Raw genomic sequence first — 15,380 nt, forward strand, 5'->3', positions numbered from 1 at the left:
CCCACTGTTGTCGCTACGTCACAATATCTTAATAACGTCACAATGAATAGATCACGTTTCAACGTGAACAACAACGCAAGTTAAAGTTGCCGACAAGTGAAACTGAATGATTTCGCCAGGTTTTTTTTTTTTTTGTCTTCATTATAAAGTTGTAGGAATTACATTACAAGTTAAATGTGAAGGTATTTCATTGATTGTTGAAACATCGTCGAGCGTTATGTTAACAACCTATCATACTTTAAGACTGTTTTTCGTACACTTTGCAAGATATTCCTCCGCCAAAACTTAACACTCTGGGGAGTATCACCACGTCTAGCTCTTGGTCTCTTTCAATGAGTCGAAATAATTATACCAGCATCACAAAGAGACCCTGGTCTTTTGAATGGACTTAACTTGTCAGATTTTGCTAGGTTTCAGGGATTAATGGGCATGTGCGAAATTTGAACATGTCTGAAAAATGTGAAGATGAAATGGGGTAGATTGTATTAAAAAAGGCGATCTGGCAAAAACATTATGATGGATTGGAATAATAGCTGTCTGAAAGCGAAGATACGTGATCAGGCAGCGTAAGTTTCTGATATTTTATTTTTCTCTGCATGTGCTTGTGCGTCACTTTCTGCAATGATTGGATAGTTGAATCCAAATAATAGAATGATATCCAAGAGAGATGAAACATGGTCTAGTTTAGTTATAATCCAGGTTTTTCATTGTTAGTAATTATGGGTTACTGCATTTGTATGGGAAACTATGAACAAGTTTTTTTTCGGATCAATACTGCACGACCTTTGGAAGTTAGTATTCATCTGAGAAAACGAGTTCATATTTTCCCACACATATGCAATACCTTTTTATTGTATACTCATACACTACCAGAAAGAAAGTAACTGAATTTTCGCTTTATTAAAAAACAAACACACAACAGCAGATCCATCAATACACAATAACAACATTAATGGGCAATCCAGCGACCTTTGAACTACATCGCGCGCTATACAGAAGTTTCAAAAGTAGTTGTCGTTTTGGTCTACATAAATTTTAAATTTACAGTCATATTGTGAGTGAATGCGCATTGAAACAACTTTTCCATTTGGTCTAGAATGGATGTATTTTATTTTTATGTTGATACAACTCAATTCTGCTTTTCTTATTATGATTAACGTGATTATTGGTCAGTTCATTGCAGTAAGGAGAATGGATATCAGCTGGTTATGTGTTCGAAATTCCAGTACAATTTCGGTGTGTATCAGGTTTTGCAGGACATGTCATTCGGATTTGCAGTACTAACTAAGAAAGTACATTCTGATGAAACTCAAGATGCGTAAATATAAGTATATTTATTACCATTCTTATTACCAGCTAAAGCAGACATGCTTATGCCCCGTCAGTTGCATCTCGCTGTTGGAGGGACCCCAGCTATAACTTGTATCATAGAGTGTGTGACTTGTATCACTAGCCTAACATTGTATTTAAATAGTTACACAGTGAAAATTGCAAAGCAGTTGTTGTTTGACAGTCCATTTAGCTAGTGGAAATAATACTTTTTCATTGTCTTGGCTTTTTGGCTTAGTCTCCTACCAATACCTTCAGTCGCAGTTTTTCCTCGAATCTAGTATTTTGACAGACTTGAAAAATGGTACGTATCTGATAGATATGTGATAGCCCTTGGCCTCAATATGCTTTTCTACGCTATATGTTTTTCAAACCCTAGAGAGCACTGGTCATAGTCTGAACCATTCTTTTTGCGAAAAGATAAGAGTATTAGTCTTAAATATCTGTTTCAATGATCAGAACAGTATTTTCAATTACTGCATCTCTCACGTGTCATGCTAACATTGCGAATATCACGTTCAATCGTGTGCTTGATTGAAAGTTTCGTTTGTGACACAGTGATCTCGTCCACATCGTTACCATTATCATTTATACTTTCAAATTGACGAAACAGCTTGTTTAGTTCATTCACAAACAAATCTAATCAGTGAAAACCTAAAACGTCTACTACATGAGTGTACATGATTTGTTTACAAAGTAGTTCTTAATGCAATATACTATTTTTAGGCACACGTGTCGTGCACGAGCGCGCAATATCAAAGTGTTCAGTATCGTAAAATACTGTAGGATTCTGACATTGTAAAGTTAACGGAGACAAAACTGAGCATATAAGAACTTATAAATGATGCCTTATTAAAACTAATCATTTACTGACATTCTTATATATATATATATATATATATATATATATATATATATATATATATATATATATATATATATATATTGCTTTCCGTGGTATTATGACGTCATACGAATGCCCCCCCCCCCTTCCCAAAATCACAAGTACATTCATTTATGGAGTGGTTTACATCGTTGTTAGTAAAAGAACCGAAATAACTGTATTATTTACAAATATTAATAGATTTGAAATTCCTACAGCAATAAAAGTACAAAAGTCTTTTTGACAACGTTTAATAACACTCTGGAGTACCCACGATTTGTCACGTGGAGACGCAGTCCATCTTTTTGTTTTACATCGTCTGCATCAAGCGGAGTTTAAATATTAACTTGGGTAAAATGCTTCGGTCTGCAAAACCGATGAATTACAACATAACTGACAACAACTTGTATCAATAATATTCTCCGAAACTAAGGAGGATTCGAAGTATTGACAATCAGATCGAGCAACTGCTACGTAAATACATTTTTGGGAGCTTACATGTCGTGTATCGAGAAGCAGGATTGTAAGGCCATGCATATTATGCGGCGCGTTATAACCGATCAATAACTTACTTTCTTGATAAAGCATTGTTCCAACTGTAGTTTTCTTCTATATATAATGACCGCTCACCGTCAGCATCATGTATAATGTATTGCGTGATTTAATGATTAGGTGACATTAGACTCGAAAACCGACCATCAGTATCAGAACAGGCTTGGGGACCAATTCAACGGACTACACGTGACACAAATGGTTAAGTTTGACCATTTATTTAATAGCTTTTTAAATAGCTCTAACGAAGAGTTTTTATTTTTAAATATTCTTTTTTAAGGATTAAATTAGCCTAAAGTGGATCTTAATATATATATATATATATATATATATATATATATATATATATATATATATATATATATATATATATATATACACACACACACACATACATACATACAATTATTAAAAGTACATTCAATATGACTGCCGCTGCTGCCATCTTGTGAATCTTTTTGTGACTCCTCCCCGATGGATAGTCATATTAATGTGGAGTTTGTACTAAAAGACTCTTATGACTTTTAGTTTGTTCTAAATGAATATTGTGCTGTTCAGAGACTCAGTGTCCATCTTGAAACTCTTGTCATCATTTCATATCCTGAATGAATAGCCATACCAGAATGGGCTTTTCATCGAAATATTTATAATGTCCAGTTGGTTTTAAGTGAAAATTGTGCCGATCTGATCTCCAATATGGCCGCTACAATATCTGTCGGAAAAATCATATTATCACTATTTCTTCTACATGGCTGGTCGTATCGACATGATGTTTTCACCTGTAGGCTTCTTACGATGTCTAGTTGGTACAAAATGGAAATGGTACGCATATGATATACAGTAAAGGCATAATGACAGCCCTCTTGAAGATCTTTACTGTTACTCCTCAAAGAACGGAAGTGAAATCAACATGGGGTTTTCACCAGAAGACTTCACATATTTGCCAAGTGTAAATAACATGATGGTTTTTAATATACTTTAAGTCAAACAGAGATGTACTAGCATAATTGAGATACAGGAGAGAGAGAGAGAGAGAGAGAGAGAGAGAGAGAGAGAGAGCAGTTTTTGTTCCTTCAACCTGCGAACAGTGCCTGGTCATTGTTATGTATATTTAAATTATGTTGCTTACCTGATATTTATATCATGTTCGTAAATGAGGGTTGTGGTGTTTTGCCTACTTGACTTTTGTCATGCTTTCACTGGTAAGCCCGATTTTTACCAAATTTTAAGTTCAAGGCCTAACCTTGCTTAAGAGTGAGTGGTATTTTCCAGAAAATACCATTGTGACTCAGCTCAAGTGGGCTTTTGCATAGAAAGGTTTGATAAGTAATTGTTCATTACTGTTTTATACCAGTCTTTGGGAATCTGTGATCAGAGTTTTAGGTTGTGTTCAGATATAATTCTAATAGATTTATTTATATCATTCGTTGGATTTACTAAGTGTTCGTTACTTGATGAACACATTATTTGTTGATTTTTTTGAATTCATTCAAAGACATTCTTGATTGCACTTTTGGTACATCAGGACATTCAAGACTATTGATACCTCTGGACATTCAAAAATATTTGAATTCATTCGGAATATTCTATACTTTTGAACTTGTGTTAGGACATTTAGGATTATTTGGGATTTAATTCACAATATCTTTTCTTTCACATTTTTACTTTGTAACTTAGATAAATAAAGTAATGTTCATTGTAATTGACTTCTTGGTTTCACTTCCGTCTGTTACTTAATTTAAGACCCAGAGTCGTAATATCTGAGACTAGGACATACGAACCAAACCGTTGCAATAGAAACTTAGATATCTAGTTTCGACAAGGATTATCTAAGTCCCACGCACTTACGGTATACGAAATTTAACTAAAGAGAATAAAGCAGGTAATATTATTATTGTCTAGCAGTTATGAAGGAAGCCGCTAGATCAAAGAAAAGCGTGCGAACACATTTCTTTGCAATTTTCTATTGAATATCAACGTTCTCATTTAACTCCAAAGCGACCAATTTATTTACCCTGTTCGTGCAAACATAATCGATAAAATGAAGGGAATAAAAACTATTTTTAATCTCTGGCCATAGCGAGAGATATAATAATACTCTATCCGTCCGTCTGTCCTTTACCACATTTCCACTCAGATCACTAGGTTACAATTCACGAAACTTATTTTCGGCAAGCTCTTGGGATAACCACATTCAAGAGGATTTTCATTTTTGACTTCCATCCCTGGGGTCACTAGGATGGGTCACAGGTCGCATGTACAAAACACTCAGTTACAATGACATTTTGATGTGTGTGAAAGAATTGGTATCATGATAAAGAGGATGAGGGTGTATAAAAATTGATTTGGAAAATGAAGTTAAAACGTGGGTATTTACAATGGCGAACCATTGCAGTTCCTATAACTGACATTTATTGATATTAGACTTATCTTTTATCAGTGAATGGCACTTAGCCTGACTTCTTATCAGTTGTTATTTCTTTTCGTAATGCACGTTTGTAATGAAAAGTAGCCCACAGTGAATTCTTTTTATATTAACATGCACTTCTTTGCAGGGAGTAAATTTCGGCTTTCCGGTCGAATTATTTTGTTCAGTGGAAGGACAGGAACAGTACTTCGTTGGGTTGGAGTGCCCGACGCTCATGAGTCGTATTATTCGCCCCAAATCTATACGCTTCCGAACGGTGATGACATCGTGTTGTTTGGAACTGGGGGAGAAACGCATAGTGGCGCCCTCTGGAGAATCAGTCTTAGAGATCTTGCTAAAGGAGAGATCAATAAGGTAGGGGAAAGAGACAAAACAGCAATAAAACATAAAAAGTTAATAATAATAATAATAATAGTAAGGTACTATCTTTACACCTACGCTTTTTCATTCGGATTTCTATCGTATGGCAAGTATACTTTTTAAATGCCTGCATTGTTTTTACTTTATTTAAATAGAAAGAAAAATGAACCTGATGACAATCTTTTTTGTTTTATATAAAAAATTCAAATTGAGATAATGAAGTATTTCAAGTCCTCCCCCACAATACTTGCTGCCTCTTATATGGAAGCTATAATAAAGACGGTTTTGAATTTTTTTAATATAAGAGTTTATTTTACAGGCTAAACAGATCTATTATGACAGTAAGAAGGGTATCATGACACCTCCAGTGTTGCTTGATTTAACTGGAGACGGTGTAGAAGATATTGTCATGTCCATGTTTAATTCATCCGTTTTGGCTATAGATGGAGACACTTACCAAATCATATGGAACTACACTTTTCCAATGTCAGAATCGTACAAGTAAGTACAGGGGCAACATTTCTATTCTGTGTTTACATTAAAACATAATGCGGATCATGAATCTTAACCAAGACATTCTGGTGACATTAAAGTGTTTATATATATACACACAATGAAAAGTGCAAAGCTAGTTTCTAACTTGCCTCAGCGCATTCGAGAGACAAGGCAAATAAAAAACAGAAAAAACGTTGAGGTAACAAAACTTTAGATGACTGTTTCTACAGGATTAAAGGCTTGAAATTTTATATTGACCTTAAAATCTATGCGCCATATCGCCATCAGTTATTTTATGTAAATTTACGAACCGCAAATTATGTCCCAGATATTTCATTGCAATCGAGTGATTATAAGTTGTTGGGTGATTAATAAGCAAATATAGAAAATTATTTAAAAGAAATGTGCCGGCTGCAAAATGATGATTTTATTTGTGCGTGGCTGTCTTTTTCTAGTTTTCTTGGTTAAAACCGCTTGGTGTCAATGTTCTAAGGCGGCGTGTCCAGTAAGATTCCTTAACTTTCCTGGTTTTGGAACTCAAGTTGGGGTTGTGAGCAACTGCAGTAATTGTTATATCACTGAAAGTGTGGCCAGGGGAGGAGAAGTGTTCTGCGACCGGGCTTCTGTACAGTTTCTTTGTCATCCAATCAAATCTTTGAATGTTGATCCTTTGTGTTGCCTTTCAGTTTCTTCGACATACCGAAGGCTACAGATCTTACATGTGATGAAATTACATTCTCTGTTTTGCACGTTTTGTTAAGACCTTGTATGTTCATATGTTGACAGGTTTTGCGCCTGTTATAGCCACAGGGGCCAGATTTACTAGGGTGGTCTTGGTTAGTGATTGGCGTTAGCTTCAGCCTGAGTAGTTCACCGTTCATTTGAAATATCCAGGATATAATTTGCAGTTACATAAATTTACATAAAATAACAGATGGCGATATGGCTCATCCATTTCTAGGTCAATATAAAACAACTTTCATCATCATTATCATCATCATCAAGTTGAAGTAAACTAGTTGCAATATATTTTTTTTAAAAAAAGTTTTATTCCCTTAGAAATAGTCATGTAAAGTTTTTTCGCCTCAACAATTTTCTGTTGTTTGTTTGTTTGTCTTGTCTCTGTCTTGTCTCTGTTTTGTATTTGCCTTGGGAAAATACTCATTTAGAGTCTAACGTCCTCAGGCAAGTTAGAAAATAGTTTTACACCGATCGTTGTCTACTGTTATCAAGCATTTGCCTATAGAATCCAGGGATAGCAATTTTCGTTCAGGGCCAGAGGTTCTCATTGCAGATGATTTCCATATTCGTGCGGGGAAAAGCCAGTATCCGACCTTAACTAACGCATTTGAAGAAGGAATACACTCTATGTATGATAAACTGGTTATTGACTGGCATAAGTATGTATTGTTGTTGTCATAGGGTGTAGCACAATTTTTCAGCACAAGATAGGCTATACATGGCGGCCAGCAATAATGGTGGAGGATGAACCCGGGAAAATAGTGGATGTTGGTGTTGGTGTTGTAGGGTTTAACGCCATTTTTCAGCACATGATAGGCTATACATGGCGGCTAGTATTAATGGTGGAGGAAGAACCCGGGAAAACCCCGGAAAGAACCACCGACCCACGAGAAGCTGCTGGCGAAAATAGTGGAAAAATAGACAACAATGATTTGAAAAATTGTGTTTCACATTTTGATACTATTGGTTTTTTAGAGACTAGGGCAGCTGTTACAAATAAATTTACTTTACCAGGATAAAGATGCTTCCATAGCGACATAACAAAATCAGAAAACAAACACAAAATAGAAGAAAAGAAAAAAAAAAGACAAACTCAGGAGGTATAGCAATATATGTACACGAGAGTCTTATATATATATTATTTTTTATTAAATACATGCAAAGCCTTTTGACTGAAAAAAAGTTCCTTATTACTTAAATTTACAGTCCACTAAAGCAATACATTACACAGACTAATACAAAATATATCCCTTTTGAAAATATCCAAACGATTTCGTTTGGTCAGAGTCTCCAGCAGAAAATTTATTTGAGTTTGTGCTATGTAGCAATGTTTGTTTTAGTGAAATATTTGTTTTATCTCTGGAATAGACTGGATTTTCTATCATATTAATAATCACAGTTAAAAGACAAAAGACAGTTATCTGTGCTGTTCGAATTAGCAAATTATCAATACGTATTAGTGCATTACAAATTAAGTCTATAATGACGTCACAGCAAAGGCAATTAAGTGAATGAAATGTTTGATTTTGTCATGAAATTGCTCATCTTGTGCACTTCGGTACTTGCCGTTTAAGGATTAATTAGATGCACGATACTCAGAAATGGTCATAACATTAAAGAAGACACAACTTTTTATTATTAATGTCATTTTTAGAAAATATGTTTGAGTTCAACTTTAAATGGCTGATAAACATTGCTACTAAGTAGAAAAATATTTTAACCTTCACTAATATATTTATCTCTTCACTAGTTTGTTTTGATGATATTTTCGTTTCCTTTTAATGATATTGATTAATAACTGCTTATTCACGAGTTATTTATTTGCTGTTATTTATAAATAGTTTGTTCCTTTTAATGATATTGATTAATAACTGCTTATTCACGAGTTATTGCCATTTATTTGCTGTTATTTATAAATAGTTTGTTCCTTTTAATGATATTGATTAATAACTGCTTATTCACGAGTTATTGCCTTTTATTTGCTGTTATTTATAAATAGTTTGTTCCTTTTAATGATATTGATTAATAACTGCTTATTCACGAGTTATTGCCATTTATTTGCTGTTATTTATAAATAGTTTGTTCCTTTTAATGGTATTGATTAATAACTGCTTATTCACGAGTTATTGCCATTTATTTGCTGTTATTTATAAATAGTTTGTTCCTTTTAATGATATTGATTAATAACTGCTTATTCATGAGTTATTTATTTGCTGTTATTTATAAATAGTTTGTTTCATTCTATTCATTCAGCACACCAGCTCCTGGTTTTTATAATGATGATGATATTCCGGATTTCATGGTTAAGTATGCGTATGGTCCGGGATTTCCTATATATTATCATTCTCAGGTGGGTGTTACACGTTCTCATATTTAAATACAGTATTTAATATTATTATTTGCTCATTTTTTTTTCTCCGTTAACTGTACATTGTCAGAATCGTTCAATATTACCCAATACTGAAATCGCGTGCAGATACACATTGTATTTACGTGCATAAAGGAACTACTTTCTATTGTAAACAAACAGTGGACGCAGACGCAGCACTTTTGATTTGTAAACAAATCATGTACACTCACGTAAGAGGCGCTTTGCGTTGTGGTTGTTTAAATTTGTTTCTGAACTAAAACAGATGTTTCGTGGACTGTCACATACCAGCTGCTTTGGCACATTCCGCGTTAGCTTTGTTGATACAATGTTTCAGATTTAGGCTAGCTACAGTATACAACAGACGCAAGAAATGGTCCTTACAAATAACATACAAGTGACAAGGCTGGTGATAAGAATGGCCAAAAAATATACTTAGTTTTACATACTGAATTTCGTCAATATGTACTTTTTTAGTTCTGCAAATCCGAATTACACGAGCCATGTCATAGGTTCTCAATCTTGATTGCACATAATTTCGATGATAAGTGCAATTGCATCATCCTTACTGCACTCAAAATGAAATAAGCATTACATTCCACAGCGTCTTTTTGATAATTGTAATTGAAAGACTTCATATTTTTCCCACATTATGATTTCAAACATTCGATGGCAGAAACAGAAACACATCTGCAGATGTCAACACACTTCTCCCTCGCTTATACAGTCCCATGTGGAATTGTCACATATAAATCCAGTCCATAATTACGAAATTTCATAGAATCAAAAAAAAAAAAGTACCAAAATCTATTCATTCCAGATCAAATGGAAAAGTTGTTGCAATACGCATTCATTCACAATATGACTCCAATTTTCAATTTTAACTAAACAAGCCATTTTCTTTCGAAAGTTATGTCGAGCGCGCGACTAAGTTCAAATTAATCTGGGTGGAGTTATGTGCGCGCTAATGTTGTTGTGGAATGATGAATATGCGCTTGTGTATTTAGTTTGGAATGCGGCATACATTCAGTTACTTTGTTTCGTGTAATGTATTTTGTTAATATAATTAAGCACTAGGTAGAATAAAAAAAAATAGCATATAATATAAAGGTTACTGCATTTGATTGGGAAAATATGAACTCATTTTGTCGGATGGATATACTTCACTCCCAAGGTCGTGCAGTATTTACATCCGAAAAACTCGTTCATATTTTTCCCATACAAATGCAGTAACCTGTTGTAGTGAGATAGCATTAGCGCAGTGGAACAGCACATTGAAACAAGAATCAAACGTTTCATTTGATAGACTTTACAGTATCGGAACATGTGCCCCTGGATTTTTAGTTCTACCTGTGCGATCTTTTTATAGCATTAACGACAATATCATATAATAATACATGCGGGTATTTTGAGAGGGGAATCAAAAATAGCCTGCAATTAAAGGAAACAGTGCACAGTCCAGGGCCGCCGACAAGGTGGGACAACTAGTAGTCTTACGATATAAGACATAGCACTGTTGTTTTTGTTTTAGTGCTACAACATAAATATCAGCGTCAAAGTCTTACATATAGGACTAGGACAACTAGGAGAAAATGTCGGGTGCCCATGGCAGTCACATTTTGTAATTCATATGGGTCTGCTGGAGACTTTTTCGTATGTACCATTAGTCATATCAGCGTCCCTGCAATCTGTGCATTGAAGACAAATTCAGGCATACAGATTACCGGTAGGTACAGATATTATCGGAAGAATTACAAAGGCCGATAGGTGCCGATACCTTGGGCTTTATTGCTATTTTTTTTTTAATCGAAAATAAATAAAAAGAAAGGTACGAGTGTATTTTATATTGTGGGATGCTAAGATCACAAGATGGCCATTTTTGGTGATCTTATTTGTTTATTTTTGTGTGCAAGTTTCAGAAATAAACTTGAGTTCTCTGCAAAGTTAAAATTAAACGTGTTGATGGGAAAGATCTATATTGCATACAAGCAGATGCCCCCGTCCACTAACAAAAATCCCATACAAACAATATCAAAATTATAAATATGAATAGTAAGCAAAAACGAGTACTGTGTAAATTTACGGACGTATAATTCCTTAAATGGTTCAAATTTTGATGGTAGATATAAATCATTGGATTTGGGAAGAAACCAGTGCTTATAATAACGAATAGTTTATTCTGATGCAACGATAGTTTTATTCTATTCTAAAATGGGCTTTGATGGTAGGGTAAGGTATTGGATAGTAATCCAAATAAAAAAATATTTCGTTTTACACGAATCGGATTGAATTTACTGTTTGCCTGTCGCTGGTATCAATATTCAATCAATTTCCGTTTCCGTTTCATGTCAGTCGCCTGTAATAAATTCTGTGAAAAGATGTTCAGAGAAACGCCTGTCGTATGGTCTCAATGGACAGTTTTTTCTGGTGAATTTTCATCCAACAATGACCTATTGCAGAAAAATGAGAATAATTTTACACTGAAGATACAAATAAAAACAAACTAATGATTTTTGTAGAAAGCATACACGTGAGATTTTGACTGCATCAATCGGGTTAATTCCTGATGCAACTGGTGGTTTTTATACTGAACCAACACTGCTACCAACCCCTAAATTTTACATTCATTTTTGATAGGAAATAGATATTTTGAATATTTTCCTGTGACAAGGCAGCTAAAAGAATCAGTATGTGCCTTATGCATGAATAAAGTTCACTAGTACTATAACAAATTAGCATACTTTTCATCACCCCTCAACCATCTAGATTTTTAGATATTTACCTTTGAAACGGACACACGTAAATACGTAAGCCAAGTCGGCTGCTCATTTGCAGCCCAAGTTACGCATTTGATCGTCAATGCTCGTCTAACTGTGACAGGCAGTCACCAACAAGCCAACCAATTTCCAAGCTTAACTCAAAGTAAATCTAAACCACATTACAGATTTAGCTTATGTGTGAATTTATAAATGCTAGGCTTGTGATTATTAGGTTCATGCCTTCTACCTTAAAAATTAGGGGGTGTGTGTCAAAATACAAAACTATCCAGTGAGACCTATATACAGGTGACTTATCGGTCTTTATCAATAGTGTAGAAGATTTTACATTTCCCATAAGATGAGAAAACATATTAAAGTTGTAGTGACTATATACCTCTGTCCATTATAATTATTAAGACAGGAATGGTTATAATTTGCATTCTTCTTAGGAATCTTGCCTTCAAAGTCGAAATTCTATAAGAAGACTTTTAAAATATAAATGGAAAATTTCATTGATTTAGATAATTTAGGTTAAATACAGTTTAAAATTAGATATGCATAGAGATCGTACTAACAATATGCCACAGGTTTTTTTTTTTATTGAGAAGCAATGTACCTCGGAGAAATTGTTTGGATATCAGCGATGAAGAGATTCAATTTAACAAAGAAAAATGTATTTTGACTGTTCTGCAATATATATATATATATATATATATATATATATATATATATATATTCTCTGCATAAGTGGATCATTCAAATTTAGGAACCAAATTTAATCACGAGTTCAACGTTGTTTCTCTATCCGTTTATCGTGGTATCAACTGTCAGTTGCCGAATCACACACCGAAAAAGGGACGAAAGTAGATATGGAAACTATTTGATTGTATTTTTATTTCTAGGCAAAGTTAGAGAATGTAAAATTGTTGGACTCTGAGCTCAAGCATCGTACTTAAAAGGTTTCAAGTCCACAAGGCCTGATTTGTGTTGTGGATCGTCGTCAATCACTATTTTTTTGCTATTGTCATTAGGTTCATTCTTTATTACAAAGTTCAGAATCTTCAGTAGTTATTTAACATGCACGGTATTCATATTTTAAAAACGTCGACAGTATTTCAGATTCTTGAAACGGCAAACAAAATAAATGGGTAGTGTTGTTATCACTTCGGATTGAGCGCAGCAGCAGGTCCTTGTCGAGCGCGAAATTAACAACCCAAGCCGGCCTTAGACCTGCACATAGTGAATATAACTCGTTTGGGAGACTGAGAGGGAGAGAGAGCACACATTTATTAAATTCCCACGACTGATGCAAACAAGTGATGTTAAAAAGAGTGTTAAAAATAACTACACAGTCCATACGTATCAGTGCTGACTGTCACTTATAAATTATGACGTTTGTTTCATAGCGTGATTTTGACTGTAATGAAAGGGAACAGTAAATGTGCCATCGCTCAGTGCACAAAATATTTGGTTTCGTAACAGAATAAAGGCTACAAGCGAACTGTTTCTTCTTTTGGATGGTGTATTTTCCATCACCGCGGCAGAGACTAAACTTGTGGTCAGTTCGAATTAGTAGTACCACAACCGTCACGCTCCAGTTAATCTCGCTTTGTATGTGTCGGCTTCGATTAGCGTTCAGTGCAGCAGAATTACTTATGCAGAGTCAAGAGTAATGTATTATTACACGAAAATATTACCTTTTTATGCACTGATTTGAAGAAGTGTTTACAATAATAAACGTATACCCGGAAAAAATAAAATTTACGGTGTTTGGTTCTTTGCACATAAAAAATAAGCATTCTCCTATTGCAGACGACTGTTCTTGACGGCAAAACCGGGCAGCCCCTGCTCACTCCACCACTACGGGACACTGTAGGGGCACAGGCCTCCCCCATCACGATTAGCATGGAGGGGTATGGAAATGACGTATTTTTGTACTGGATAGCCGATTGTTTAGGCCACGAAGGGGAAGGAGGAGCATATACTTTCGTGAAAGGTATAAAAATGTTTGAAGCGTTTACGATTCCCATCGTATCGTCAAAATTTGGTACGATGCTTTGTATTAGAAAGACATTGGTCAAAGTTGATTTGTACCATTTTCTGACAAAGCGTAATGGAGTCAAGTCACCCGTATAACCTCGAGATCTTTGCCGTTGCATATTAAACCAAACGTTCATCGCTTTCACCATATTTGCTGGGACATCCGTGTTGTAACCATTTTTGGTTTTAAAAACAAAAACATGTTCATATTAAATTACAGTACATGTATTATGAATCTTTGGGTCCGTTTTCAATGTCTAAACATATACTCAACGTTTTGATTAGACAAGAAAGAATCTGATTGATTTTGAGATCAAAGATTGAAGTCAGTGTATCTTTAAATTAAGCCGGAAACAATATTTTTTGTTTTATAAAATGCCTGCAACTTCAAAATGTCGGTACTTGTTTTAATCATTTTCCATGAGTGGGAAGAGTAGAAAGCTATCTTCGTCCACTAAATTTGTTTCTGTGATGGCTGCTTTTGTAAACAACAAAACATGTAATGATACTTTCATTTATAGGTACAAACGTTCACGAACAAAGTCGTGCCGACAATTGCCGTTTACGGTTCAAGACAAAAGGTTTCAGCAAAGTTTATGCCATCAGTCAACACATACCAAGTCCAGGTGTAACCGTATATTACTCGGGTGAGCATGATAGGTTAAATTTCATGATTTACAAATTGCTTCCCAAATTTCGTGCTCGAATTTCCTCAAAATACTACCCCCAATCCAAGGACGTGACAGACATGTTACAGAGTTTGAACGTCAGCCAGTGCTGGATTTGTTCTGGATGACACCAAAGAAGACACAACATAAAGTTCATCCAGCCACATGTCAGAATGCAAGCATACCGGGATCCCCCCCCCCCCCCCAAGTACAATTAGCTTGGAATACACTGCCCGGTACCTTGTACAGATTAACTCACTGGATGCGTTCCGCCAAGGCGTTGTTAACTTTCCCTAATCTAGATGCCATGTGGGTTTAAAAATCCATGTTTACATTGTACATACTCAGCTTTAAATGGTTAGGATTTTTTTTTTTTTTTTTACACAGCCTATATATATATATATATATATATATATATATATATATATATATATATATATATATATATATATATATATATATATATATATATAATTTATAGCAATAGAAGTGGTTACAATAATTTAGAAGAATAAAATAAAACCTCAGCTAAAATAATTATATGTCAAGTATGAATATAATGAGTTTTTTCTGTCTTAGCAGATACATTTTAAGACTGATTGGGTATTTTTTAGTTGGTCAAAATTTCAATCCTATCACACATGTCCAGCTTATGTTATAAATTACCTGCAATCAGTTTATCCAAATTTAATTAAACGAAATTGGTCGCATGTCCATGCAATGTTCATTGTAAATAAAATCCCATCATGTTCGAAGA

At 34.6% G+C, this 15,380-nt stretch overlaps 1 protein-coding gene across 3 annotated transcripts in view; it reads left to right on the forward strand.

Annotated features, from left to right (window-relative positions):
* LOC149794266 (uncharacterized) overlaps nt 1-15,380 on the forward strand; it is a 90,406-nt gene that overhangs the window by 66,435 nt on the left and 8,591 nt on the right. For all 3 annotated transcript variants that reach the window (XM_089968406.1, XM_089968405.1, XM_089968408.1), the window contains exons 5-9: nt 5,320-5,546; nt 5,872-6,053; nt 9,042-9,138; nt 13,728-13,911; nt 14,477-14,602. In XM_089968406.1, the coding sequence (XP_089824532.1) occupies nt 5,320-5,546; nt 5,872-6,053; nt 9,042-9,138; nt 13,728-13,911; nt 14,477-14,602 (816 nt within the window). The remainder of the gene's footprint in view (nt 1-5,319; nt 5,547-5,871; nt 6,054-9,041; nt 9,139-13,727; nt 13,912-14,476; nt 14,603-15,380) is intronic.

Source organism: Sinohyriopsis cumingii, chromosome 8 (assembly GCF_028554795.1).
Source record: "Sinohyriopsis cumingii isolate HCF-2022 chromosome 8, ASM2855479v2, whole genome shotgun sequence".
NCBI classification, from domain to species: domain Eukaryota; kingdom Metazoa; phylum Mollusca; class Bivalvia; order Unionida; family Unionidae; genus Sinohyriopsis; species Sinohyriopsis cumingii.